The following is a 27,563-nucleotide window of genomic DNA, read 5'->3' as shown; positions in this document are numbered from 1 at the left end:
CCGTATTCGGTAATTTAGTTCAAAGCAAATCCTGCTAAAATTCTAGGGTTATTGACAAAGAATATGTACATAGAGTAGATATAAACTTTTGCTGATCTACTCTACATTGGCTAAAAGTCCGAGTCAGCTCTTTGTTCAAGGTATTATCCCTGTACGTGGTCTTTGAGACGAGAATGTTATCCTAAATGAGAAATATATAAATTGAACACGCGACTTTATTGTTCAGAAGAAAGCGTGCTGCAACTGCTTTATTTCATTCTTTTTCTTTTCTTTTGCATTAACGTCAACATTAGTACGTCAGAAGTATATCGTAGTATTTTAACAGCACTTTCTTTCGAAAATGATTGTTCTTATGACACATTGCATGAATTTATTGTGGTAACGTTTGTAATACTAGTTGTGCATCTAACAGTGTAATTTTTTGAAAGTAGAAATAATTGGTTCAGTTGCCAGGAAAATGGTATAGTTCCCCTTACAAGTCTTTCTACCAATAACTTTACAGCAATCATCAATTATACTACAGTTTTCCGTACTGTCCAGAAAATTACAGAAATTGTACAATGTTTGCGAAGTTATAGGAAAGATGTAGTTGCGAGAGAACATTTAGTGAGAAGGTATGCAGCTTTACTGGGAATGGCACACATATGCACATGCTAACTTGTACTTTTAATTTGCATCAGTAACAAAACCTGAGTTTCAGTGGAACTCAGAGCGGTGGAGAAGGAAATCAATTACACAAATAGTTAAAAGTAGTTTGATTTTAGAATAATAGAATGAAAAAAAAAAAAAAAAAAAGATACATTTGTAAGTCACTTTTGGTGAACTTTCCTGTCCAGAAAACACGTATCTCTTAAGACTTATATTGCCTAATGTATTATGTAATGTATTGCCTTTAAAAAATCATTTCAATGCTATATCAAATATAAATTGAACATTATGGAATCAACTATCAAATTCTGAATGTGAAGTCCTGTTTTCGATATTTCAATTTGTTTTTGAAACACTGAAATTAGAGACAGACAGATCAAGCATAGAAATTGACGGACAACAGGTCATTACATTAAACCTGAACAGGATATTAAGGGCACTCATTGCGAATCTAAGCCTTTTTTTTTTTTTTTTTTTTTTTTTAACTTACTCCGTGGTAGACAAACGGACAAACTAAATGCTTCTTTTTTTACCATATAAGATTAGAAATGACCGCTAAAATTTATACAAAATACACATCTTTAACGAAGAAACATCGACGTGATTAAGGTACGGATTCGTGACACATTTTCTCTTGTTAAGATTTTCTAAGTAAGCTTTTTGTCGGTGTAGTGTTGTATTACCTTGTGGAAAATTGCATTCAAATGGATTCACGGCTCAAATCAGTTATAACAATAAATTCATTTATATCAGTACACGTATGCAACCTGACGAAACTGCACCTGATGAAATAGAGGTATCGCAAGTATAAACTTGCTTGTAAGATTTTTATTCCTTTTCTTCACAAAGTTAAAATGAATAGAAAAAAACTTTCTTTTTCTTTCTTTTAAAACATGGAGACTCTTTCAAATGAAAATTACACGCTTGCTTTTTCTTTTTTTTTTTTAAGTTACATTAAACATATAAGGAGAATATTTCAGTTTTCGATTATTTATTTATTTATTTATTTATTTATACAAGTAACAATACAGAACATAGTGGACACACACACTGCACACACAACTAGTGTATCTATTTTTAGGCCGGAAATTCTCCGGTACTCCAGAGACTTATTATCAGGCCTATGTATTCAAAAAAACTTAGTTTACCTACCAGCCTATATGGCCGGATGGCCTCCGGAATTCCACGAGGCCAAAAAAAAAAAAAAAAAAAAAAAAAAAAAAAAAAAAAATTAAAACACATACTATGAAATACATAAAGACAGACAGACACATACATATATATATTGGTGGCAACACTTCTATTACACACACCACAACTATAAAATTATTTAATTTTTTTCTTTTACATATATTAGCACTACAACTGGTAACCTCCGGACCTCCTTGAGGTTCCAGTCCTTGGCAGGGTTTCTTTAGTATCAATCAGTATTATATTATAAATCATTTTTATAGCTGTTACTTTTTTTTACTACAATTTTAATTAACTATCATTTAATTTATTATTAATTTTACATTATCTTTCAACAAGAAGACACATACATAATACAACCTAATGACATAATATGATTATGATAGATGGCTCTTCACAGAAGCTTTCGCTTGTGAGTGAGAAACCATCTTCATAAAGTATATATAAGTGTAATTTTATCATTTTCTCCTCTTTTTTCTCTTTTTCTTTCTTCTCCATTATTTTTTCTTTTCCCTTCCCACTCTCTATTTTTTCCTTTTTTTAAAAGGATAATTAAAAAAATAAACCCCAGTAGTTGTAGATAAGCATATTTCAAGTGACTTTGTCGATTATTTACTAATTTAATACATTAACGCTCTTAAGTCATCATTCTTTATTTCCTTTAACCAATTAGTTATTAGTATTTTTAATCTATGCATTTTTCCTTCTTCCCTAATTTCTTTTGGAGTATTATTATAAAGTTTCGGAGCCAAATAATATGTTTGATTTTGTGATATACCCTTATTTACTTTTATTGTTTCAAGATCTTTTTGAGTTACTTTTCTTGTTCCATACCCATGAGAAATTTTATTCCATTCATTTTCATGTTTTTTTACATAGAGTAGGACTGCTTTTATATATAATTTTTCAACAGTTAAGACTGAAAATTCTCTATACAGGTTTTCTAGACTGTCTTCTTTGTTTTTATTTAAACATATTCTTATAATATTATTTTGCTGAACTTTTAAAGGTCTTATATGCGTCTCATAGGCAGATCCCCAACTTAAGATACCATACTGTAATATATTTTGTGTTAGTGCATAATATACCATACGTAAAACTTTTAATTCTAAATACCCTCTTAATTGTACAAATTTATACAGCAATTTTCTTAATGTCTTGGCTACATGTTGAATATGCGATGTCCACTTTAAATGTTTATCAATTTTCACTCCTAAATAATTTTGTTCAGTTACTTTATGGATGCCCTAAGTTAATTGGCCTCATCGGATATCGAATTTAAGTCCACTGTTCGGTTACACTAAAACACTGATCAAACTGCTTTAACGAATTACATCTTTCGTGGTTGGGAACACAGTACACAGGAACCAAAGGCGAACTCTCATCTCTTCCAAGGCGTTTCAGAGCTTCAATGTAAGACACGCTAAAAAACTAACTCTATGGCCTATGGAACTAACGGAGGTTCAATGCCGCGTTCACAAAAGCTCTCCACTGACTTCTATCCTTAGCTAACTGCATCCAGTTTCTACTTTGTATTCCAATCTCTGCGGGATCCATCTTAATATTGTCCTCCCATCTGCGCCTAGGTCTTCCTAGTGGTCGTTTTCCGATTGGTCTTCCAGTCAAGACTTTGAAAGCGTTTCTACTTTCTTCCATTCTAGCTAAATGACCCGCCCACCTAAGCCTCCTAAACTTGACGACCCTAACAATGTTGGGTAAACCGTATAAATTATGTAGTTCCTCGTTATGAAATTTCCGCCATTCCCCATTCCCGTTCCTCTTGGGTCCGAATATTCGTCTCAGGGTCTTGTTCTCAAATACTTTCAGTCTATGTTCTTCCCTCAGGATAAGTGACCATGTTTCGCAACCATACAGAACAACAGGCATGATTATCGCTTTGTAAGACACGCTGAAAGTAATAATATTTATAAAAGAATAAAATCACAGTTAAGGTAGCTGTGATTGTTTTCTTTGCTTATTAAATGATTACGTTAGTGTACATTATAAAATTGATAAAATAAAACGTGATACAATTAAGATACCGCTTTATTTGTGCGAAATTATAACAGACTTAGTTATAACGATGAGTGAAACGTGATGGACTTCCGGTATAACTTTCTTCCGATAGGTTCCAAAGAACTGTGCTATTGGTAGAATTTACAACGGTTGTGTTTTGCTTTGACCAATAAACATTATAATAAAGGAGATAATTCTATTTTTGGTCAAAAACAGCAAATTTTAAAGAATAAATAATGGAAGGTAAGGAAGGTAAGGTAAAATAAAGCAGAAATAGATCTAGATGACCCATGGAATATTATTTTGTCCTCATAAAGAACGTGTATGGAGAGATCGAAGCTGTGACCTTGGAGACCTCTTCTCCAATCAAAAATAAGTAAACAGTGTTCATTACAAAGATTAACAAATCATGTCACATGAAAGCAAGTTTCTTTCCGACCACAGCAGTTTGATCTTAAACTGTTCGCGCTCTTGTTTTCAAATATCATGTTAGCCGGTTTTCTTGACATTTACTCCTGTTTCCTGGTATTTTCGTCATCCTTCATTTATTTTTACCATTGTTGAAAATGAATTGTGATCAATTTCCGGAAATCATCACAATCACAGTTTTTACACTCACACTCACGTAACCAACGAACTAACTTGGTGTCTTAAAAAAAATGTATAGTGCTGCAGATACGAAAAAAAACAAAAAAAAAAAAAACAGTTCTTTCTATTCTGTTTGAACTCAGTCCGTTAGCATTGTTATTACTGATGTCGTAAGACGATGTGTTTTTTTAATCCTCCCAAGTTTTAGGTATACCAAGGGTTTCTTTCTTTCTTTCAACTAAACCAGAACTCCGATGTATGTCTTCATGCAAGAAAGTTAACCCCCTTTTCTTGGACTTCTCGATTTTATTGATCGCGATATATTTGCAGGTGTGTGCATATTGTAGAATTCTGAGGTATACTCTTGTTATAAATGTAGGGAAAGTAATCAGATCAAGTGATTAATTCAAACAAGGTGCTACTCAAAGTTTCCGAGAATATTCTCGTAAAAATCAGAAAACTTAACTTACATCCTAATTTCCACCATTACCTTCAAAGTAGTCACCTCGAGATTGTATGCAACGATTGCAGGGATTCTTCCAGTCATCGAAACACTGTTGGTAATCCGCTGGCTGTAGAGTGTTCAAGAACATTGATTGCTCCACACTTTGAACTGGAATTTCATATCAGGGAATAGATAGAAATCCGCAAGTAGTATGGGTGGAGGACAGTGGTCATGTTTCTTTTGTAGTGAAAGCAAAGATTTATGGAAAAAAAAAAAGAAAAAGAAAAAGAAATGGTCACTGTAAATGTAAATTAAAAAAAAAAAAAAAAGCTTTTTAGTAATCAAGTTAAATGAACTAAAGAACGTTGATAATATAATCTAAATGGACAGAAAATAAGCTGTCTTAAAGGACGATGGTCATGTGCAAGCTGATGACTAAAATCAAAATGGAAATTAAATGACGTGTTATGAACGTTAAAGGTGATGTGTAATAATGTAATGGATAATGGAATCCTTGGGATAACTTAGGTCTCTGATTAAAAATTAATGAGAAAATAATTTTGAAATAAAAAGGAGGAACCTGGAGTCTGTAGGGGAGGTTTTGGTCTTGGCGCGAACTGAGGAAATGGCCGAAACAGCAAAAAGACTATCTTGAGTCATGTGTAAGAAAGAAGTCTTGATATTTGGGTTGAGAGAGTCAAGTCTCGTGTTCATGTAAATTACCTTTCTTGATGTAAAAGTAGTTAAAACGGAGTCTGAGCTTGTTTCGGTCTCCTAGCGTTCTAATGTATAACTTAATAAAAGGTTACTTCATGTTAAGATCACTCTCTTGTGTAAGTCAGTTTTCTTTTAACAAATATTGTAACCTTAATAAACTGTAGTTGAACATTAGAAGGAAAAGGGTTCTCTTACTTAAATTCCTTGAAGAAAAGAGAGGAACCTACCTTTTATGCTTAAATATTCCTAATAGGTAGGAATACTAATTGCCCCTTAAGTTTACATTGTCTAGCAAAACAGAAGTTAAACAATTTTACCAAAATTCTTACCCTAAATTCAGAAGTTTTGAATAAATTTACAGATTTAATAATCATTTTGTTCTGAACTTGATGGTCTCGTTATGTAACGTTCAAAAGACAAAGAACAAACTTCTTTTCAATTCGTATCATGCTCACTTTATCCGCTAAAATGCATTGACAAGTCCCGTATGACAGTCCAGCTCTTATTACAAACATGATTGTTTCCTTTCCTTCTGTCATCAGGGATCATTTCGTGCACTTTCGACATTTTTCGAGAGTTGTGTATGATAACGTTTGACCCAAAATTTCGTCATTCTCCATAGACTCCCCGGTCATGTTTGAAACACGAAACACTTAAACGACTCATATGTTCTTGCTTGGCCTAAAGCTGCTTACAAAAGGCTCCTTCAGCATGTTTTAGCTGCAGTTTTCCTCAGTTTGGAACAAAATTTAATGCAGATCCTTTGTCCTTCTCGTCAGCCATTTTGAAATTCGTGGACACAGAACACAGTGTAACCAAATCAACAAAAACTACGGAACACATGCACTCACAACAATGCTACTTACCAGATTGTCAGTTGAACTGCATACCAGGAGGCAGCTAGCAGCGAGAGTTTTTGTACTGTTTTTGGTTTAGAGGGAATATTAAGATTGTTGGAAACTTGGGTAGCACGTCGTATTCATAATAATACTTAACCGAAATTCCTAGCAATTTTGTAGATACCATCACAAGTATCCTGGCATCACTGGCAGTGTTTCGATCATTTAAAATAAAATTTGACTGATTAAATTTTGGTTAACATGTTAAGATGTATGAAGACAAGGAAGGAACGTTTTAATGAATATATAATTAGACTATTGAAGAATTTAAATGCAAATTGTTATTATCGGTAGCATAGAGAAACAAATGAATTTAGATGCATTATTTAATGAGCACATACAAGGAAACTAATTCAATTTACATTATTCAGATTAACGACATATTGTAATAGCAATATGAAATTTAACATGAATTCATGTAATTTTCAAATTAGGAAATGAGAATACTATGCATTCTAAGAACCTCTTGTTTTAAGTTTCTAACATAATAGTAATAAACTGAGATAACACAATATTCTGGAAGATGATTCCAGATAAATGATCATCATCATGCTCGTTCCAAAACTTTATCCATTCTCGCCAAATGAGTGAAAACTGAATGATAGGTTGATTGTCTCAACAAAAAGTGTGACCCTTTGTTTACAGTTTAGGTACACATCAGTTCTGGTTTTCACCTGTATGTCTTTCTGTTTTCATATCATACTTTGATACTTTCATTCATGTTTGTTACCTTCTCTTTCTGGCTTTCTAGGAAACGAGCTTGGTTGTTTTTCTTTCCAGATGCAAAATGTTACATTTACAAAAAATAAATACATAAAAAATAAAAATAAATAAATAAAAATAAAAAATAATAATATACATCACTTTTTGATTTACATCAGCAGGCAATTTGGTGGGAACCGAGAAACATCCATACAGTGCGGTTCTCACGTACCATCATCTTTACCTGCTTTACTTATTACAACTGCAGTCTTCTTTTTCATCTACCTTTTTAATCCTCTATCATATCTAACAAGCAGTTTCTTCGCTTTCCTACCAAATTTCTTTTCTTCGACTTATCTACCGGTATCTCCAGCATTTTTCTTAATCCAATCTTTCCTAACACTTTTGCCCACCAAATTTGGTTCAAATTTGACCAGTAGTTACCGAGAAATAAAATACTATATACATATATTACACGTACACCTATGAAACTATAATCTCTCATATGGTTACCCCGGTAGCACTGGGCTGATATTTAAGATCTACATTGCTTCTCGAGATTTATTATTATTATTATTATTATTTTTTACACTTTCATCTTACTTCAAGTAAGATTTTTTTTTTTTTCTTTCGAAGAAATACTTAAGCTGCCGTATAGCAAGTGTGGTGATTATATTGCTAATGGTAACGTATGAGAGAGAGGCTTAGGTACGAAAATGTAATAAGTCACAAAATACTGTTGCCGAACTAGTTAATTAGGGACAAAAAATATATTATTAATTACACACAAAGAGTGAAGAAGTAAACGATTGGACCGGGACTCGAATCCAGGAGCACTTGCAGACTGGTCCGATGCGTTTACCACTATGCTACTTACTCCGGTTCACAGAACAATCACTCACTCTCTCACTCTAAAGGTCGGTGCTCTTATCTCGGCAGGGGTCTGTGGTATAAGCCACGTGGTCCGAGATGGGAGCACCGACCTCGAGATTGAGTGGCTGTTCTGGGAAGTGGACTGGGTGGCGTAGTGGTTAACGCATCGGCACGGTATACTGGTGGTCCCGAATTCGGGTCTGGGTCCAGTCGGTCACTTTTTCACTTTTTGTGTGTTACAGAATTCGCACCTATAGAGGATTCTGGTGTGGGAAAAAAATGTTGTTTCGTTCCTTTCTATACATGATTTTGTCTTGAGTAGTCCGCTCGATACATATTCTAGTTCATACCTTACGTAAGTAGATAGGGTCACTATTTTAGTAGAGTAAGTCACAGGTAAAGTGGCCTTCCTCTTTCTCTTTGTTTTAAAAATCTGTGGAAAACAACAAATTAGAAAGATAACCTGAAAAATTAGATTGACAATTAGAATATTGCGCATAAAATCTCAGTTATCATGTTTTCATTACAGAAGTATTATTCACTTGTGTATATACCAATTGACATTCCTTTGAAATAGAGGATTCTTATGCTATACGATCAAAAACAAAGTTTAGGATTAAGGATGCCGCGCATAAAAAAAATGGCTTCATTGTAGGCGTATTTGCTTATATATACTAATAGGAATTCCTTCAATACAGAGGACTTTGAGTTACAGTGCCAGGAATAAAAGCTAGGATTAGGGATACCACAGTAAAAGAACTGAGTTGTTCTAGCTTCATTACAGAGGTATTCACTTAGAATACATCAATTAATATTTCTTTGATGTAGGGGACTGAGATATGTTGTCAGGAATAAAGGTTTAGATTAGTGATACCATATATAAAAGAACTGAGTTATGATGGCTTCATTCCAGAGATCTGCACTTGTATATATCAACATTCCTTTGACACAAGAAACTAGTGTCAAGAAGACACATTCCCGAAGAAGGTAGATTAAAAAGTACAGTGAGTATGATAAAAATACCCTATTTTGTTCTTTGTTACTCTTTATTGATTTTTTAATTAAGTTCTTTACTACGGTAACATACATAAAATAACCCAGAGAGGAGTATGAAGATAGGGCCTTCGAACACAGTATAAGTATGTGTGTATCCTCATATATCGGATTTTTTTATACTGCGGTACATTTGATGTCAAAATTCTACATGACTATCGGTTTTCAGTTATTATCTAAGAAGCTCAGTACAAATACTGTAAACAATTCTTATAAACAGCTTTTGTTTCACTGTTAGCCATCCCAAGAGTCTTCGAAATTCTTATCCATTAAGTGACTAACGTCAAACTCTTTATCAACTCTGTGTGGAGTAATTTCTTGTACATCGAATTGCATCTGCTACTAGTGGCTTGCTAAATTAAGCTGTGATATGGACTTCGTTTTATTTATTTTTTTTTCTATTCAGTGTTACTTATATTTAGTGAATTCGAAGGAGTATATAGTTAAATGCATATTATTGTGACATCAATATCTTTGTACCCTGAAGCTACAAAGCCATCCAACAGCATCCATAAATTCCTGTTAGTCAAACGGTTATCACATGAAAGGAGGGCAACTGAGAACAAAGACTATCAAAGTAAAGGGTTAAAAGTCCATGTAGCATATTTCAGCCGGAACGGTTTCTTCTCTTGAATATGAAAGCATTGCTGCAGAGGGCGCCAGCTTTCGAGCAATCAAATACCATTATCATGATGTACAAGTATTAGAATTACAAGCATCGCATGGATTTTTAAGCCCCAGTGAAAGTCTTACCCTTCCCTTTTGCAAAGGGGCAGGACAAAAGCACCACTTCCTGGTGCAAAAATCTGATGCAACTGATTTTAGAGGGAATGAAGAAGGTAATATTGTGTATGGTTATGTAGAACTTCCACACTCCTTCCTGCCACATTTTGGTTAAATAAAAGCCAGAGCTCAGCTTAGCGTGCGACTCTTGTAAAAAATCTGATAGTTTAGTATGGTTATCCCTTCCATTGCTTTCTTCCTATCTTTTTTATAATTTACTGGGCATTCTTTTGTACTGTATGTCGCTAACTTCTAAATTCGTAACTATGTCATAAAAGACTGATTAGAAGTATCGACAACACATTTGTCGTGTGGTAACAAGATAAATGTTTTCACCGGTTGTGTTGTGACAGGTTTGCAATTTACAAAGCGTTTATCAATGTTACTTTAACCAGCCTGCAGTAATGACAGTTTTGAAACTTTTTCCAAATATCTCTACAAATCAAGGAATATCCATAAATTATCTTGCTAATTAAAAAAAAAAAAAAAAATATCTTGTAAAAGAGTCTGTGATTTCGAGAAGCTTTCCGTTTTTGTCCTAATTTGTCACCTAAGGCGTGACCTCATAACTGATTTGACGACGCATTTTTACGCAATGACGAAAATTAACTTTAATAAAACCCCTGTTCATTTCCGTTGTGAACAAATTTTCATTGAACAAAAGTCAAATTGATTTGATTTTCAACAGTACTACAGTATCGTAACTACGGAACAGAAATTCAAACGACTGGTATAGTGTTATTGTATATAATGTATACGAGTGCACTGTATGATAAATGGAAACAAACGAGTGTAACCTCATATTTTACAGCAACTGCTCGTTAATTAGTACCGTATTTCATTTAGATCTTTGGTAAGTGAAACTCTACAATCCTGTAAATTTGTGAATCCATATTTTAATAAGGTAACACTAACACAATGTTACAAAAACGAACATTACTGGGCAGAAAGATTTTACTAACCACTAGCTGAACCTGTGCTCTCTACACAGCGCATCATTCACGTATGAGCATGAATCTCCTTGTCATTCTTCACAACATTTGTACATGTTCCTTTACAGACACAAGTGAAATACATCTTGATAAAAATCGGCAAGGGGTATCATAAAGGGGAGATTTTTCTATTATTTTTTTTCAATATCTCGCACCGTTTGCGAGATTTGAGCCTACTTCTTTTTGGAGTTTCTAATTCATGTATGATCAGTATTTTCTTTCTTCTTGCATGCAGTATGTAATAAGGAAATACATTGCATGCACAATTAATTATGTGAGTGATACATGATGTTCATTGGGCAAAACACTCCAAACAATAAAGCTTCATCTTAAACTGGAAAAATGGTTACCCTTCGCTTTTCATTATTATTTGGCCATGAAAGAAACGCCCGAGAGATATGCAACCCATCTGTGCATCTATGTTGTGTTGGAATGTATAACTCATAGGGTATACTGCTTTACTTTTTTATTATTTCAACACTTTCATTGTACCCCTAAAAATGTAATAAAGAAATAACGGCCATTTTTAAAAAAAAATACTCAATTAGAACTGGAACCTACACAAAATTTGGAACTGACCAGCGAAAACGGCACGTTTCTAGTACTTGTGGTTTTCGAGATTTCATTGTCAAATGTATTGGGGACAAACATTTAAACCTAGCAAATTAATATATAGGTAATGGAAAAACAGTCATTCACAATAAGGAATTCTGAATTCTTTGCAAACACCAGAAAAGTAAGACATGATGTCCCGTTTATTCAAGTAATATTCATCAGGTAAAAATAAAAGTGAAAGCTTGATGTTTGTATGCTACATATTCCATATACGAAATATTCATACTTACTGGATTTGTTTGACTGCACAACTGCACTCATTCTTAATAGATAGGTTAAATATCTGCACAAGTTTTTCAATATATTACAGAAAAAGAAAAACAACTGTTAGTACTCTGAAGGATCGAAATAGTCGTAAATTTATTTCGAAACTTTTTTTTTTTTTTTTTTTTTTTTTTTTGTAAGGAAGAGACGAATGACACTCTATTACAGCGTTTTATTTAAGGGGTATTGCAGTTTGATACACAAAATCCTAGGTAGGTGATGCATCTGAGATCATAATTTATTATCAAGGTGAGTTATTTTTGTAACAGTAAACTATATATCATTGTATTTCCTTCCTAACAGAACGGTTCTCTTTCGATGTCACATACAGTTAAAGTTCACTGATGAAATGTACCTTCAAAAACCCGACGTTTTCTTTTGGGTGTCTGTTAAGTTTTTATGAACAAAATGTACTACGAATTGAAAACATTACTTAAGACTAGCCGTAGGACGGAGGAACATATCCAGTTCCGACACTTTTCCATTTATTAAAAACGCGGTCGAATGAGCTTTCAAAATGGAAATCCCGTGTTTACTTTTCATCTCTTATGCTCGTCTATCTTTCCAAAGTCGTTAAATATCATTGGCCCGGTAATATACGAGGGCCATATTTATTTCAGTCTCCGTCAAGTTACCAGAGAAGAACCACACGAAACGGGGATAAGACATATTCTTTCTTCATTGGACATCGCACAAATTATACAGACTCTGCCATTCAGTCATTATGAACTACAAGCGTGGAAACATATAGAATGCAATCAGAGCGCTCGGCAATAATAATAGTAATAATTTCTTCTTCACTTCCGAAAATGTGATTACAAAGGGGAAAAAAAAAACTTATAAATGGCTATGAATTTAAATTCGTATAGCAGATTGCTACACTAAAAGGAAAATCTTAATTGAAAGGCCTACAACTCGGCTAGGAGGGAATCATTGTACGACATTCTTACCAAATTTGGAATACCAGGAAAGCTAATGAGATTAATTAAGATATGTTTAAATGAATCCCTAAGTAAAGTCCTAGAAGGAAAATACTTGTGCAGGGGCTTTCACGTTAAGAATGGCCTGAGGCAAGGAAATGTGTTGTCGACATTATTATCCAACTTTTTCCTGGAATACGATATAAGGAAAATCAAAGATAGCAACCAGGGCCTACAGTTGAATGGTATTCACCAGGGTATAGCCTATGCAGATGATGTAAATTTAATAGGGGGTGATAGAAGAAAAATAGAAAGAAATCAAGAGATCTTATTAAACGCTTGCAGGGACGCGGGTTTAGAAGTAAATGCAGAGAAAACTAAATACATAGAAATTCGCCGGGATCGTAGTACTACACATTATGGATGCGTCAAAATATCAAATAATACTTTCGTCAAAGTGGGTACTTTCAAATATCTAAGATTAACATTAGCAGACCAAAACCTTATCTACGAAGAAATTAAATGTCAACTAAAAGCAGGGAATTCGTCTTATTATTCACTTCAAAATATTTTGTCGTCGCGAAATCTGTCGAGGAATGTAAAGCTTCAAATATAGAAAATGATAAGCACGTTTGTTGTACTGTATGGTCGGAAAACATGGTCCCTTACTCTGAGGGAAGAACGTAGACTGAAATTACCTGAGAATAAAATCCTGGGACGAATATTCAGACCTAAAAAAGGAATGGGAATGGCAGAAACTTTATAACGAGGAACTGCATAATTTATACCGTTTACAAAACAATGTTATCGTCATCAAATCTAGGAGACTCTGGTGGGCAGGTCATATAGCCAGAATAGAAGAAAGTAGGAACGCTATCAAAATTTAAACTGGAAGCCCGATCGGAAAACGACCATTAGGGAGACCTAGACGCAGATAGGAGGACAATATTAAGATAGATCTCACAGAAATAGGAATACAAAGTAGAAACTGGATCCAGTTGGCCAAGGATAGAAGTCAGTGGAGAGCTTCTGTGAACGCCGCATTGAACCTCCGGGTCCCATACGCCATAGCGTTAAATGAACGCTACTATACATTTAGACACGAGAACTGACTTGCACAGATTGGCTTGGTAGTACTCAGAACACCTCAAATGGATATGGATGATTATTACTCGAGTGTTCAGATTGCACTAGCCTTTTGTTGAGTTTGCCTTTAACATCAACAACGTGTCATATCTTTTTGATCCATTATTTTCCTTTGTTCTCAGTTCCAATGGTTTTCTGATGTCGTATTCGACTGATTTTCCTTAAACACTTGATCTATTATATTGTATTATCAAATAACACCAAGACAAGTGCACTATACGCACTTCCACTAAGCACGTCTTAAAACTAGAGAAAGAAATAAAAGTGGCCGAGAAGCCTTCACGTTGATTTCTATATAGCGTCCGTCTGAATGTTTCAGAGTTTTTTTCTGGTTTCCTTTCTACTCGTTCCTCTCCAGATCTTATGAAGCGTTTAGTCAAAGATCTCGTAATTACTTTTTCGTGCTGTGTGATAATGTTTTCACTATTTTATCATAAGTAATTCGTTTTATATGCGCGACTGGAATTAGGTAAAAGAAAAATTAGGGAGAGATATGAATGTGGCAAGTTTGTGGGAAAAAAAAGTATGAATGGTATGCGGTAAACTGGGGTTACTTGGAAAATCTGGGTCTACTTGGATAACTGGCATTTTTTGTGTTATATGGTATAATAATGAGAGAACTATGACAGATACGTCGTTTTCTTCCAGACCAATGAAAGGTAGACACCTAAAAGAAACAATATGGATGGCCATAAGTGCTATATCTTATTTATAGACTGGTCTAAAAATTCTCACATCAATTGACACTTTTTGTCTGTTTTTTTGAATTTTCTGTAAATTGTCCCTGTGTTTCCGTAATGAAAAGTGATTTTTACCTGGTTGTGCTAAATATAATTGCTTTCAGAAGTTTCTTAATGAGACGAATTAGTTTTACGTTTCTACTTCCTTTCTGGGACAATCTGTGGCCATTATTATTATTATTATTATTTCTGTTTTTCTACTAAAAATGATGATGATTAGGGGATAGACAACAATGACATTACTGAAGTTTTTCCATATGACTTTGCAGCAAAGAATTTTAGTATGTGAATTTTTGTCCTTATCGTACTGTGTTACATTATTATTATTATAACAGTACCATATTATATTTTTGCAAAGGGTTAACGTAAATGTACACTTGTAAAAATGGTACCAGGTAATTTTGCAAACCAATGTATGGAAGTTACTGATCTGATACATACATAAATTTCATAAAATTATGTAAGGCATGTTTTAATGTCTTAGAGAAGTCTCAAGAGCTTATGCGTGTATTGGTATTTGCCAAACTTTCCCTTGCATTGTTTCAAAAACTACCGTTTATAAAACATATTGCAAAAAAAAAAAAAAAAAAAAATTTTTTTTTTTTACTTGTACTGTAGGCCTTCAGGAAGACAAACTTACCACTGTAGTTAGTTTAGATTGGTTCAGCAGTTTATTGTGTTTAACTAAAAGGTTGTGCAAAGAAAAATTATTATTATTATTATTATTATTATTATTATTATTATTATTATTATTATTATTATTATTATTTAAAACAGCCTAGGAACACATTACTATGAAAGAAACATGGGCATGTTGCATTCAATCTTCTTAGGAAAGTATGATCTTGCAAGTGGTGCTTTCCAAATAGCCCAATCTCTCACACAGCTTCTTACTATTATGAAAAGACATAGATTTTCCAAGTAGCCCAAAAACGAGGCTACTTAGAAACAACACATTTTGGCTCCTGGGAGGTTTCAGTTTCAGTAAAATTTTGTTATGACTGCAGGAAAAGGTAACGTGGACTAAGCTCTAGAAACATCACAAGAAGAAGAAAAAATAATTGCAATAAATAAAGAGGGCTAGTATGAGAAAAAAAATATCCAAGTAACCCCAGTTTACGGTATTAATGTAATGCCATCAACTCAAATTGCAGAATTATTTCTGCTTCAAGGTAAAAGATAATTATGAACCACGAATTAACTTAAAAGCACAAACAAACTTGTGGTAGGTGGCCACTAAAAGGCACGAATGCTATGTAACTGAGTTAGTGCAGGAGCGGAACAGGAAGAAGAATGGGTGTGGTTTTTGTAGGGACCAGGCTCGTCAACGACGGTGGGCATACGCATAAACGAGGCTAGTGAAAAAAAGATTGTATGGCATAAAACACATGCCTTGTGTGTGACACAGCTTTGTGACACTTCTTTGAACACTTTGTACACTGCCTGCACATAGCACTTCACTTCATCGTGTCTTTTTTATGGATTACTATGTGGTGTCCATTTCGTATTTCTACTTTATTATACATGTAAGAGGGAAAATTTCGATACATTTTGATTATTGTATAATCCTATTGTGAAATCTAGTAACATACTTCTTTCGTGAATTTTACAAATTTATGCCCAGGTAAAATGGAATAGCACCCAAGATTTTGCCCCATTTCACCACATTCCGTTCGGATACAATTCTACTCTTATTAGTTTCCGCTCTACATTTCTGTTTTCTCTCCTAGGTTAGTTAATAACACAGTGTGTTTGAAACACTGCCATATTATACTCCATTTGCTTTTACCTAATATTGCATCAATACGCGAACATGTATACTCCAGAACTTAACTTCGGTTTTCTCCCTTATTAATCAACTTACACTGGTGACCTTTATTATCCTTTTTTGTTACTTTCATGCTGACATTTCGTCTGATTCTAATCACTTCTGCGTAAATTTTGTATTTCTGGGCCGGCATCAGCGGCAGTTAAACCATGTATGTATGTACTATATATGTTAAACGATTTATACGAGGGTGATTCAGAAAGTAATGTCTCCAAGGTGATATCTTTATTAGTGTTTGACAAATAGCACCGATACAGGTATCAGTGGAAAGCTTGCAATGCCAACTACAAATGGTGGCATTATTCTTCAACATAGACCCAGTTACGGGCAACATACTTGCGCCAACTCGAAACAAGGTTTATCATGCCGTTGGCGAAGAATTGTGATGGCTGCTGGTGACACCATTCTCGAACTGCTGTTTCCATATCCGCGTCACAACTATAGCGTTAGCCTTTAAGGTTAGTGTAAAGAGACAAGTTTTGCCGATAGATGTCACTACAGTCTTTGTATCTCTCCCATGTATTTTTTTACCTTTCACGAAAATTTACAATTTCTTTTACAAATTTCAACGTAGAGACTTCAAATTTTTAGAGAAGGAACTTCATAACCTATTAAAGGGAACAATCCGTGCCGATTTTTTATTTAGAATTTTCTTCACTGTTGAAACAGTTCCATTGTTAAATGTTTGGATATCCATTTCAACAATGAAGAAAATTCTAAATAAAAAATGGGCACGGATTATCCCCTTTGATACAGTATGAAGTTACTTTTCTAAAAATTTGAAGTCTGTAGGTTCAAATTTGTAACAGAAATCGTGAATTTTCGTGAAAGGTAAAAAATACATGGAAGAGATACGAAGATTGTACTGCCATCTATCGACAAAACTTGCCCCTTTAAACCAACCTTAAGGTGATCCTTAAGTTTGGAGAAGAGACAAAATTCGCAGGGCGCTCTAGACAGGATGAGGCAGAATGTGAACAACACTTTGTCTGCAGATGGGACAACTTTGAGTTTTTTGGCGGAGGAGAGAACGTGTGTCTGTACTCCATCAACTGACGCTTCATTTCCGCGTCTTATTGGTGTATGCACGACTCGTCGCCAGTGATGAATGTTCCTGGGCGCACAACCTTCCGCAGTCAGAAATTCAGTGACAGGCCGCTGTTTCAACCGGACGTCACCACTGAATGCCATAGATTGCTCTATTATTCTGAAACGAGAAGAGATAGGAAGACGAAACAAGTGACATTCTATAAATATCAATTTATTAACGATAAACAGCTCAGAATATTTGCAGTACTATTGGCCAAGTTGGGGACTTGGACGCATTACTTTCTGAATCATCCATAAAGTTAAGTAGCAACTTGTATTTATTCTTATTTGTGTTGCCCAAACGGTGATATACATATTTCTTACAATGATGCATACATTACTTGAATAATATAAGGAATACGCGTCAATATACATAATATGTCGTACAGCTTCATATTGCGAACTTGGTAAAAATATTTCCATTGTGAAGCTACCAGAAGAACATATTGCTTGTATTAGTTTTTTACTTGATTTTATCGTACCCTTATTAAGTCCAAGTTCTTATGTTTTATCTTAATAATATTTGACAAAGAAAATTCGACTATTTTATTTTAAGAAAATTAGATTTGGCTAAATCAGTCATTTTAGTACTCAGGATAAAAAAGCAGATTTGTTTGTCGTTTTATTTATTCAAGTGTGAATGAATTTTCTTTGATTCTTGCATCTTTCGAAAAGTTAGATGGAAAAGTGAGAATGGAACTAATGAAAAGAATGCAAAACTCGAATGCCACCTTGGGCGTTTTTGATTACCAATTAGTCAAGAGCACAGAGCTACTAATATATGTAAATATAAATTTAATGTTTAAGTAAATTAAGTATTTAGAAAATACATCATAAACAAAACCGAACGGATGTCAGCGAGCAAAGATTAAAAGTTACGTACCGGTAATAAGATTTATAACAGTGTAAAATTAACGATTTGAGTTTGCAGCATTTGTAAATGTACGACAGAAAATCAGTAAGTTAAAGAAAAAATGCGGACCGTCCCTTTCACTTCTATATCATCCGCGAAACGTTCAGCGCTAAAAGTGGAATTTTAAGAGACCAAACGTGTAAAAGTCACTAGGGTCTAAGTCTGGGCGGTACGGCGGCTGTTGAAGTTGCCACACATATTCGAATTCTGGAAGATCCTTCTGGATTGCTCGAGCCACATGGGACCTACAATTGTCGTAATATAACAACACATCTTGATTCAGTTCAGTTCAGCATTTTCGGCGAATAGCAGCACGAAGTTTTAACAAAACATCACAGTACGATGGAGCAGTCAGTCTCTCCTCGCCTCAGATAAAGACAAACATGATCTATGAATCTCAAAGCTCGATAAGCATAACTTTCAACGAAGAACATATCCTTTATTTATTTATTTATTTATTTTCGCTGGCGGAGAAGACTGGAGTATCCATTACATTGTTGCATGTTTCCTTTCAGGCTGTAACGATCCTGTTGAGCATGTCTTCTTTCCTCGGCGCGCTACAGAGTTGTTCAAAAGATAAGCTTATTCGATTGCTGTTGTGTTCCATCGGGCTATCTATTGTGCACATATTTTTCGAAAATTGAACTGCTTGCACGCCATGCTGTAAAATAATCCATATGAACATCTAGCTTCAGATAAAATTAGGTCAATCGTTCGCCTATCCTCACGAACCATATTTTCCAGCTACTGCGGTGTTTCTTTTGTGCGAATAGCCACTGGCGTCCAGTTTGTTGTTTCTCACTACATTTCACACGTCTTACGGTGATCTTCGCACTGCTTATCGCGACAAATACTTCTTCCCATATACGGGGAGCATTTCCTTATGGATATCCTTGGTAGGAAGGCTTCTCGTCCACAGAAAATGCACTACCGCCTGCTTCTTTAACGTACATTCTTGCAGCCTGCCTTACCATGCTTGCAGTGTGCAGAGATGTTGCTTGAAGTCTGAGTACAAAGCAGGATAGTACTGCTACCTGCTGATACTTTGAAAATGTTCACCTCTCCCCTTTTGTAGTTTCTACAGCACTTTAAAGCCACTTTATAATTCCTTTCCCTTGTACATTCAGGTAATACATTTTTCTTTAAAACCTGTAGTGAGAGTACGATTCGTATACATCACATGCATTTAACCCTTGAGTTACAACTCAAGTTCACAATAAAAAAAAAAAAAAAAAAAAAATGCACAAGGAACAAGCTTTGAGAAAAAGTGTCTTTCACCTGTTCCCGTGTATAAAAAATTGAATCTGTTTATTTCAGTGAAATACCAATTATTTATCACTTTTCCATCGTAACCACTAGCAAAGAATTCAAACCTATTACTGGTATTAGGATGGTTTATTCTGTATTTTCTCGCCGTAGCCTTTAATTAGCCCTAAATTCCGACAAAAACAAAATAAATCGATTGACTGTTGTCAAATAATTGTTTTTTCCACTGTGTGTGTGTATCAATAAATCTTATTTTCAGTGTATTAATTTCTGTTGTTTTGTTCTCAGGACCCTTCCAAATAGGGAACATATGGAGCTGTACCATGAAGAAGACGAACAAGTCCCGTGGTTTAGAGTGTAGTGCAGCTGCGGAACGACTAGCTGATTATAAGGGGGAAGGAAGCATCATCTTCGGACGGACTCTCGGTAGTCCAGGGTCCGCTTCACCTGAAAACGAAGGAGCCTCCATTGCATTAGAAATGCCGGAAGCTTCAGATCAAGCGTCTGGCTCTTCAGTCACTACCACGTCCTCCACCAAGGAAGGGAAGGAAAGTATTAAGGTAGCTACGATTATGTTTTACTCAGTTTCCATTCTGTCCTTGTTTTCTCGCTAGGCGTTAACATTTTATTGGCAATTCACTCGTACACATAGTGGCCAGTTCATTATTGTAAGGTTAAAGAAAGCTGGCGTTTTACGGACAGAACATGTAGTGTATTGAAGCATAGTCGTAGCCGAAACTTTACGGGTTTGCGCAGAAGTAGTTGAAACAAAACTTTACATATGAATGTGCACAAATGTAATTAAAGCTGAACTCTTCATGTGGATGTGCACAAAAGTAATTGAAGCAGAACTTTTCATATTGAATGTGCACAAAGCTAATTAAAGTAGAACTTTTCATATGGGTGTGCACAAAGATAATTAAAGCTGAACTTTTCATATGACTGTGCACAAAAGTAATTAAAGCAGAAGTTTTCATATGGGTGTGCACAAAGGTAACTAAAGCAGAACTTTTCATATGGTTGAGCATAAAGGTAACTAAAGCTGAGCTTTCCATATGGGTATGTACAAAGGTAATTAAAGCCCACCTACTCTCTCACATTCTCACTTGTTTATTTATTGGACTTAAAGTGTATTAAAAATAAGATACGAGTAAAATGTTATTTCAATAAACTGAAACAACAAAATGTTAGAATGAATGAAAATTGCAGAAAAAAATGAACCAAACCATTTTATTAATATGTACATAAGCACATCCCATAAGTACGCCTATGATCGGAAGCACTGGTTGCCAAAGGCTGTGCGACAATACAGGCAGCAGCTCTGACGACAAACTTACAACTATTAATTCTGTAATCGTAATAATATGACAGGATGACTTGCAGCGTATTATTTCCAAACTAATAAATTTCCTATAGCGGAAAAAAAAACTGTTAATTGATTTTTAGCAAATCTTGATTACAAATACGCACTGCACGTACTTCCCTTAATAGGTTTGTTATGTCGAAGCTCGAAAGTTGATGGCCAATAACTCGGGAACAAAAGTTCTCCACTTGACCAAATTTGAAATGTTAGTAGATCTATACAAGCTAACATGCATATTAAATATCGTGGTGTACAGGCATTCGAATATTTTAAATGTACAGTGAATATTTTATGCAAAATTTGAATATATCCAAAACCCATTTTTGATGGTCAATAACTCGCGAACCAAAGGACCTTACCTGACCATACAAGGAATGGTGGTAGACTTTGATAAGCTTAGTAGATATGTGCATTACTATGATGTTTTGGTTTTGGCTCTTGACTTACTGACGATTTTAGATTTGAACTTAGGTAAAATGTAATTCTAAATCCGTAATAAATGTGTATTAATTCATACAACGAAATCTATTAATATAGTCAACAGCAAAAATTGATGCATACCCTGCATGTCATTTTGTGGTTAACTTCCGAAAGAATTAAATGATTGAAATAGAGGTTTCAATACTGACACGTATATTCTGATTACATCAAATAAAAGTAAATTTAAATTAATCTAATCCTCCTTAAAAAAAATTGGTAAAAAAAAAATATAGGGTGTATATACCCATTTTTTGTTGTTAATGTATCATTTTACCGCACTTCGGAAGACAGCGAAGTTGGGAGTTCTAGATAATTCGAGAATTTGGTTTCGAAACAATAACAGAAACCATATTAGTCTTCAGCAGAAAAGGGGCACCACTTATATAATTTCTTTTACCAGTGTTTCCGAAGTGAGTATGACTTTTGGATTCCAAGTAGCTACACGGAATTTGCTGGCAACTGTTCAGTTTGCGACGTAGGTAAAACTTTTCGTCTCTTCTTAAAAATATAAGACCTGATAAGAGCACGACATTATGAAATAATAATAATGGTAATAAACATCGTAAAACATATAAATCATAACCGTTTAACTTTAAAAAAATCGAAGTCCTAATTTATGTATATATATATGTGTGTGTGTGTTTAAATGTTATAGTTAAATCATAGATTAAATGGTTTAAAAATAGTATAGGCTAAAACCTTAGCTTGTCTTTAAAATGACGTACTTCGACGAGTTATTTCTTTCAATGAAATTAAATTGATTATTAGAAGTGTTTGAGACATTTTAGTTTAGCTTATTCACAGTATGTTTTCTTAGTGTGTTTATATATGATGGTTTATTAGAAATAAGGTTTATTAGAAGGTCTAATAAATGAGGTTTGTTAGAAACAGAACTGATAATCATATGAGAAACCAGTTCAGAATGCTGGAAGAGCATTGTCAGAACGAACTTAAAAAGAATAGAGAGATGGAGCGGGAAGGCTAGCTGTGACCTATTTCTAGATGTAAAAGTAAATCTTTTTTGTCTGCACCTTGTTCTTTTTCTCGCAAAGTATCATCTCTCTATGACTTAAAGTTCCCGAGCTATGGCTCCTTAAATCTTCTGAAATACGAACTTTTTTGGCCAATATCCGGGGAACGGTGGCCACTTGACCAGTATCCAGTTGATCAGCGGCCACCGGTTACTATTTGGTACCAAAATATTTATCATCTCTTTAGGTATTGCTCAAGACCTATATGATCTCTATGGCTTACGGTTCCCGAGATATGGCTCTTTAAATCTCTGGAAATCGGTCATTTTTTGGTCAGTATTCCGGGAACGGTAAGAGTGACGTGAAAAATTTAATCACTCTCAATTAGTTTTTGATGCTCTATCGAATGCAGGGTTCAAAATTGAAAAAATCGCAAACAACAGACAGACAGACACACAGCCATAGAGAATTCACTAACGAACTTTCTAAGTTCGTTGGAAAGTAGGACAATCAAAGCAGCGACACTGATGCCAGAACCAAACAAATTAATATTATGTGAAAAATGAACAAAGTGCCTGGTTTATCCTTACACCACGACCTCTATAAGTTTGAGCACCGTCATCAAGAATGGAATCATGTGTCTGATCGGGGAGTGGAGTCAGTAGTATATTGGTAAACTCACCGGTACAGTAAGGCACAAAGCAGGGTTCCAATTCTCGCCCAATCGCACTTCTTTACTATGAAATTTCAAACACAAATTTTTCCGTCAATATTTTGGTCACCATGTGTCTTATATGACGTAGTTCTAAAATAAAATGTACGTATTTTACAAAAACAATGTACAATAAAATTCTTCCTACATTTCCTTCAAACTAGGTTTCTGTAGCAGCTACGTATTGTGCCAGTGTTAGTAATGATTCCTGAAAACCATATTTGGGGAAAAGCATAGTATTTAGTTGCTTCGTTTCGTTGGCGATTACTGGGCGGCTCAGTGGTGGAGTGTTGCACTCTGGTGCGTGTGATTCCTGGTTCCATCCTCGCTCACGTCATGTGAACTTTGTGGTGGACAAACACCGTGTGCGTTGGTTTTCTCGGGGTTCTCCCGTTCTGTCCCACTTTCTTCATTCCATAATTTCATTTGTTTCTCATCATCACCATCTCCTTTAGCCTACACTGCATATACGTGGGACGTAAAACTAAAAAAAGTAATCATTTCATTTCGTTCGCGATTACAATTTGATTCCACGGAGGTGCTTTTAGCACTTTTAAACTTTTTATATTTTCACTACTTGCCAAGTATAATTGCTTTCGGTTCTTTCTGCTTAATAACATAAGATAGGGTTCACAGTACCTTAAAAGTTAAGAAGGTCATGGAAAGTCAGGTAAAGTACGGAAAATGCTTCAAAACTATGTTGAGAGTCAAGGAGATTGCTATATTTCACAAAAAAAAGTAAGGAAAATCACGAAAATATCCAGTGTGTTTCTTTACTCAAGTAATGCTACTAATAAGCATTACAGCTGCTCACAAACGATATGAAAAAGATCTTAGAGAATAAATGCAAATTCAAAAAGGTGATTATGAAAAGACTGCAATAATTACCTTCATGAGTAAAAGCCTGAGAAGCACCAAAAAGTGTTAAAGCTTTGAAAGAAGAACAAATTAAATAAAAATTTAGATGCTATAGAAGAAGAAAATAGTATAGGTTTGTTGGTTGTAGTTAATCAAAGAAATAGGTCCCAACATGAGATATGTTTATGAGTATACAGAATGCCGAGATATTACGTTAGTGTATAATTATTGTTCGGTACTAGTGTTGTATTGTATTACAAATATAGGAACTTTGACTCACAATATGTATTTATAGTAAGATAGTTTATACTGTATTTAAAAAGTAGAAAGGAGAGCGTTGGGCGGATATTCAAATGGTGGAGGCCGATTAAAATGTGTATTTCCTAAACTTCACCATAAATGATAGTACCGCAAGTCCGGGAAAATTTACTTACTAAGTCATGGAAACTCAGGGAATCAGTATCAGAATTTCAGTGTGAACCATGCAGCATCAAGTTAGATGTATTGAGCAAGGGAAGCTAAGCTTCAAAATTAGCGTGTTAGTGTGGCCACCAAGTTGCCGTGATTTAATTCTGGCTTATAATAATGCCAAAACTGCAAAGTACATTTTGCGAAAATCGAGAGTGTTTGTTAGAAAATTAGTGATATCCGTGATCACAATATCAGCAGAAACTTATTGTTTTAATGTACACAGCATCCAAAGGAAAAATAGATAATAATAAATAATACATTCATAAATTAGACAGGTCGTGACGAGGATACAATATATTGAGACACATTGCAGTTGGATTAAACATGTAAAAAATGCCTGTAATTTCTGTTAAATTATTATAAATACGTTGCAGATCATAAGTAAATTGTTGCCAGTTTGCCAATGTAACTTTATTTTAGAGGAAAAGATAAATCTACAGTACTTTTACTTGAATGAATAACAGTTTTTATTTTTTATTTATTTATTTATTATTATTATTATTTTTTAAAGTTTCGCTGGGGACTGGCAATTTAATGTAATTCGTACATGGCATTGAATGACCCTCTAACTTTGCTGTCTGTACAAAAAGTGGAAATCAACCACAACAAAGTAAAGAAAAAAAGGGGAAAAAACGGAGTAGTAGGAGTAATACATTTTGATAATCTGAGTGTGTTTTCTTTTAAATTCCTGTATAATAATTCCCTAACATTCGCATAACCACAAAATCAAAGATCGTGCGAATGAATAGCAAGTATATACCAGTAATTAGGACAAGTTTTACACGTTGGAAAATTGAGGACATACTGTATGTACGAACTATTGGTAGAATAAATTTCTATTCCCACAAAATAACACTGGCCAACAAAGCTTTTGTCTCAGAGCTGAAATAGGCGTTCTTTTATATACTTGCTGGATCCGATTCCGTAATCGAAATCTGTTCATGTTCACAGTATTTCAGATTCAGTATATATATGTACTTCTGTAAGGGTGAATATATGGGTTAAACGAACTTCACTAGCTCCAGGGCAGAAAAAACGTAATGCATCTTCCTTTAGTTAATCCTACAAAAAATATTTGTACCTCTTCTACATATAAAACTCGGCCTTATTAAGAAATTCGTCAAAAGCATGGACAGAACTGGTAGAGATTTTCAATCTTAACCTTATATAAAACTACATGAACTGACATAAATTAAAAGGGTACTACCGGTTGACATGGAAAGTTGAAATTTGGCATGATTATAGCTTTCCGGGACTAACTGACCAAAAGTGAATATTTTTAATTTTTAGGGGGTCTAAAGGGGAGATGAACAAAATGTTATTTAATGTTCTCTATGTTATTTAAATGGGTCTTTTTTTACCTGTAATCTCATGTTTTAGGTACTTGGAATTAGAATAAAAACTTGGAATTCGGTATGCTTGTAATTTTTTCTTAATATTACATAAGTAAATCACTAAAAATAAAAATTTCCAATTGTAGAATAGTTTTATGGGGAACTGAAAAATCTTCATGATATTTATATGGGACACCTTTTACACCCCAAAATTATTGGGCACTTCCTGTAGGGCTACAATGATTAAATTTGACATGATTGTAGTTTTTCGGGACTAACCGACAGAAAAATTGCCAAAAGTGAATATTTTTAATTTTCAGAGGGTCTAAAGGGGAGATGAACAAAATGTTATTTAATGTTCTCTATGTTATTTAAATGGGTCTTTTTTTTACCTGTAATCTCATGTTTTAGGTACTTGGAATTAGAATAAAAACTTGGAATTCGGTATGCTCGTACGTTTTCGTTCACGTTACCTAAGTAAATCGCCAAAAATAAAAATTTCCATTTTAGAGCGGTTTTATGAGGAAGTGAAAAACCTTTCGTATGTTATTTATATGGGACGTCTTCTATATCCCAAAATGTTTAGAAACTTCCGGCAGGATTAGAACGATAACATTTTGCATGATTGTTGCCTTCCGGGACTAACCTACAGGAAAATTTCCAAAAGTGAATATTTTTAATTTCTAAGTGGTCTAAAGGGAGATGAAGAAATCCTCATGTTATTTAAATAGCCGTTTGCTTGAGATATAGAATGTTATCTTTTAGATAGTTGAAATAATAATAATAATAATAATAATAATAAAAAAACTTGAAAATCGGTAGAATTGGAGTTTAAGAGGTGCAAGGCCGTAGTCCGAGCAAAGGCGGGGGTGTGGGGGCGAAGTCTGCAGCTGGGCAAATTCAGGAAATATGAAGAGCAAATGCACGAAATTCACTGTTGATGCGGATACATAAGAGATGCGAGGCCGTAGGCCGAGCAAACTTGGGAGCCTGGGGGCTGAGATGCCAGCTAGCCAAAGGCTAGTCTACATTATAAAATTCAAAGTGACTATGTTTATGAGTCTTAATCTCTTGAATCACCAGACCGATTTTGATCAAATTTTCAACATTCATGAGGTTGCGGCCTGGGGGTGTTTATACCATGTCACTTTGGCGGTAGAACTTAGGGGAGGGAAAGGAAGGGGATTCGTACCAAAATAAATAAAACTTAATAACTCTTGAATCAAACAACCAATCTCGATCAAATTTTCAACATAGAGAAGGTTTGTACCAGGGATATTTTTTTCATTTTACTTTTATGGTGCAACGTAGGGGAGGGGGAGGGGGAAACATGTAAAACAAATTTAAAAAAAAATAAAAGTGGTTGTCTTTGTTACTTCATCGCGCTTAAACCACGAGACCGATCTTAATCAAAGTTTCAACATAGATGAGGTTCGGAACTGGGATAATTTTGATGGTGCAACGTACGAGAGGGGATATATATATATATATATATATATGAGGTTCAGGTCTGGGATGGTATTTATCTATTCACTTTGACGATAGAACTTTGGGCAGAAGGAATGAAGAGTTAAAAAATAAATAAAACTTAACTCTTGAACTAAAGAAGAAGTCTCGATCAAAAGTTTAACATAAATGAGGTTCGGGCTTGAAATGTTTATCATTTCACTTTGACGGTAGAGCTTA

General features: G+C 34.5%; 1 protein-coding gene across 5 annotated transcripts in view; it reads left to right on the top strand.

Moving 5' to 3' along the window:
* Sur-8 (leucine-rich repeat protein shoc-2) overlaps nucleotides 1-27,563 on the top strand; it is a 103,240-nt gene that overhangs the window by 27,029 nt on the left and 48,648 nt on the right. For all 5 annotated transcript variants that reach the window (XM_081761432.1, XM_081761435.1, XM_081761436.1 and 2 more), the window contains exon 2: nucleotides 19,977-20,248. In XM_081761432.1, coding sequence (XP_081617558.1) covers nucleotides 19,977-20,248 — 272 coding nt within the window. The remainder of the gene's footprint in view (nucleotides 1-19,976; nucleotides 20,249-27,563) is intronic.

This window comes from Thermobia domestica, chromosome 6, assembly GCF_964235325.1.
Source record: "Thermobia domestica chromosome 6, izTheDome1.hap1.1, whole genome shotgun sequence".
Lineage (NCBI taxonomy): Eukaryota > Metazoa > Arthropoda > Insecta > Zygentoma > Lepismatidae > Thermobia > Thermobia domestica.
The sequence above is the reverse complement of the archived record's forward strand: the minus strand, read 5'-3'. Positions and strand labels throughout refer to the sequence as shown.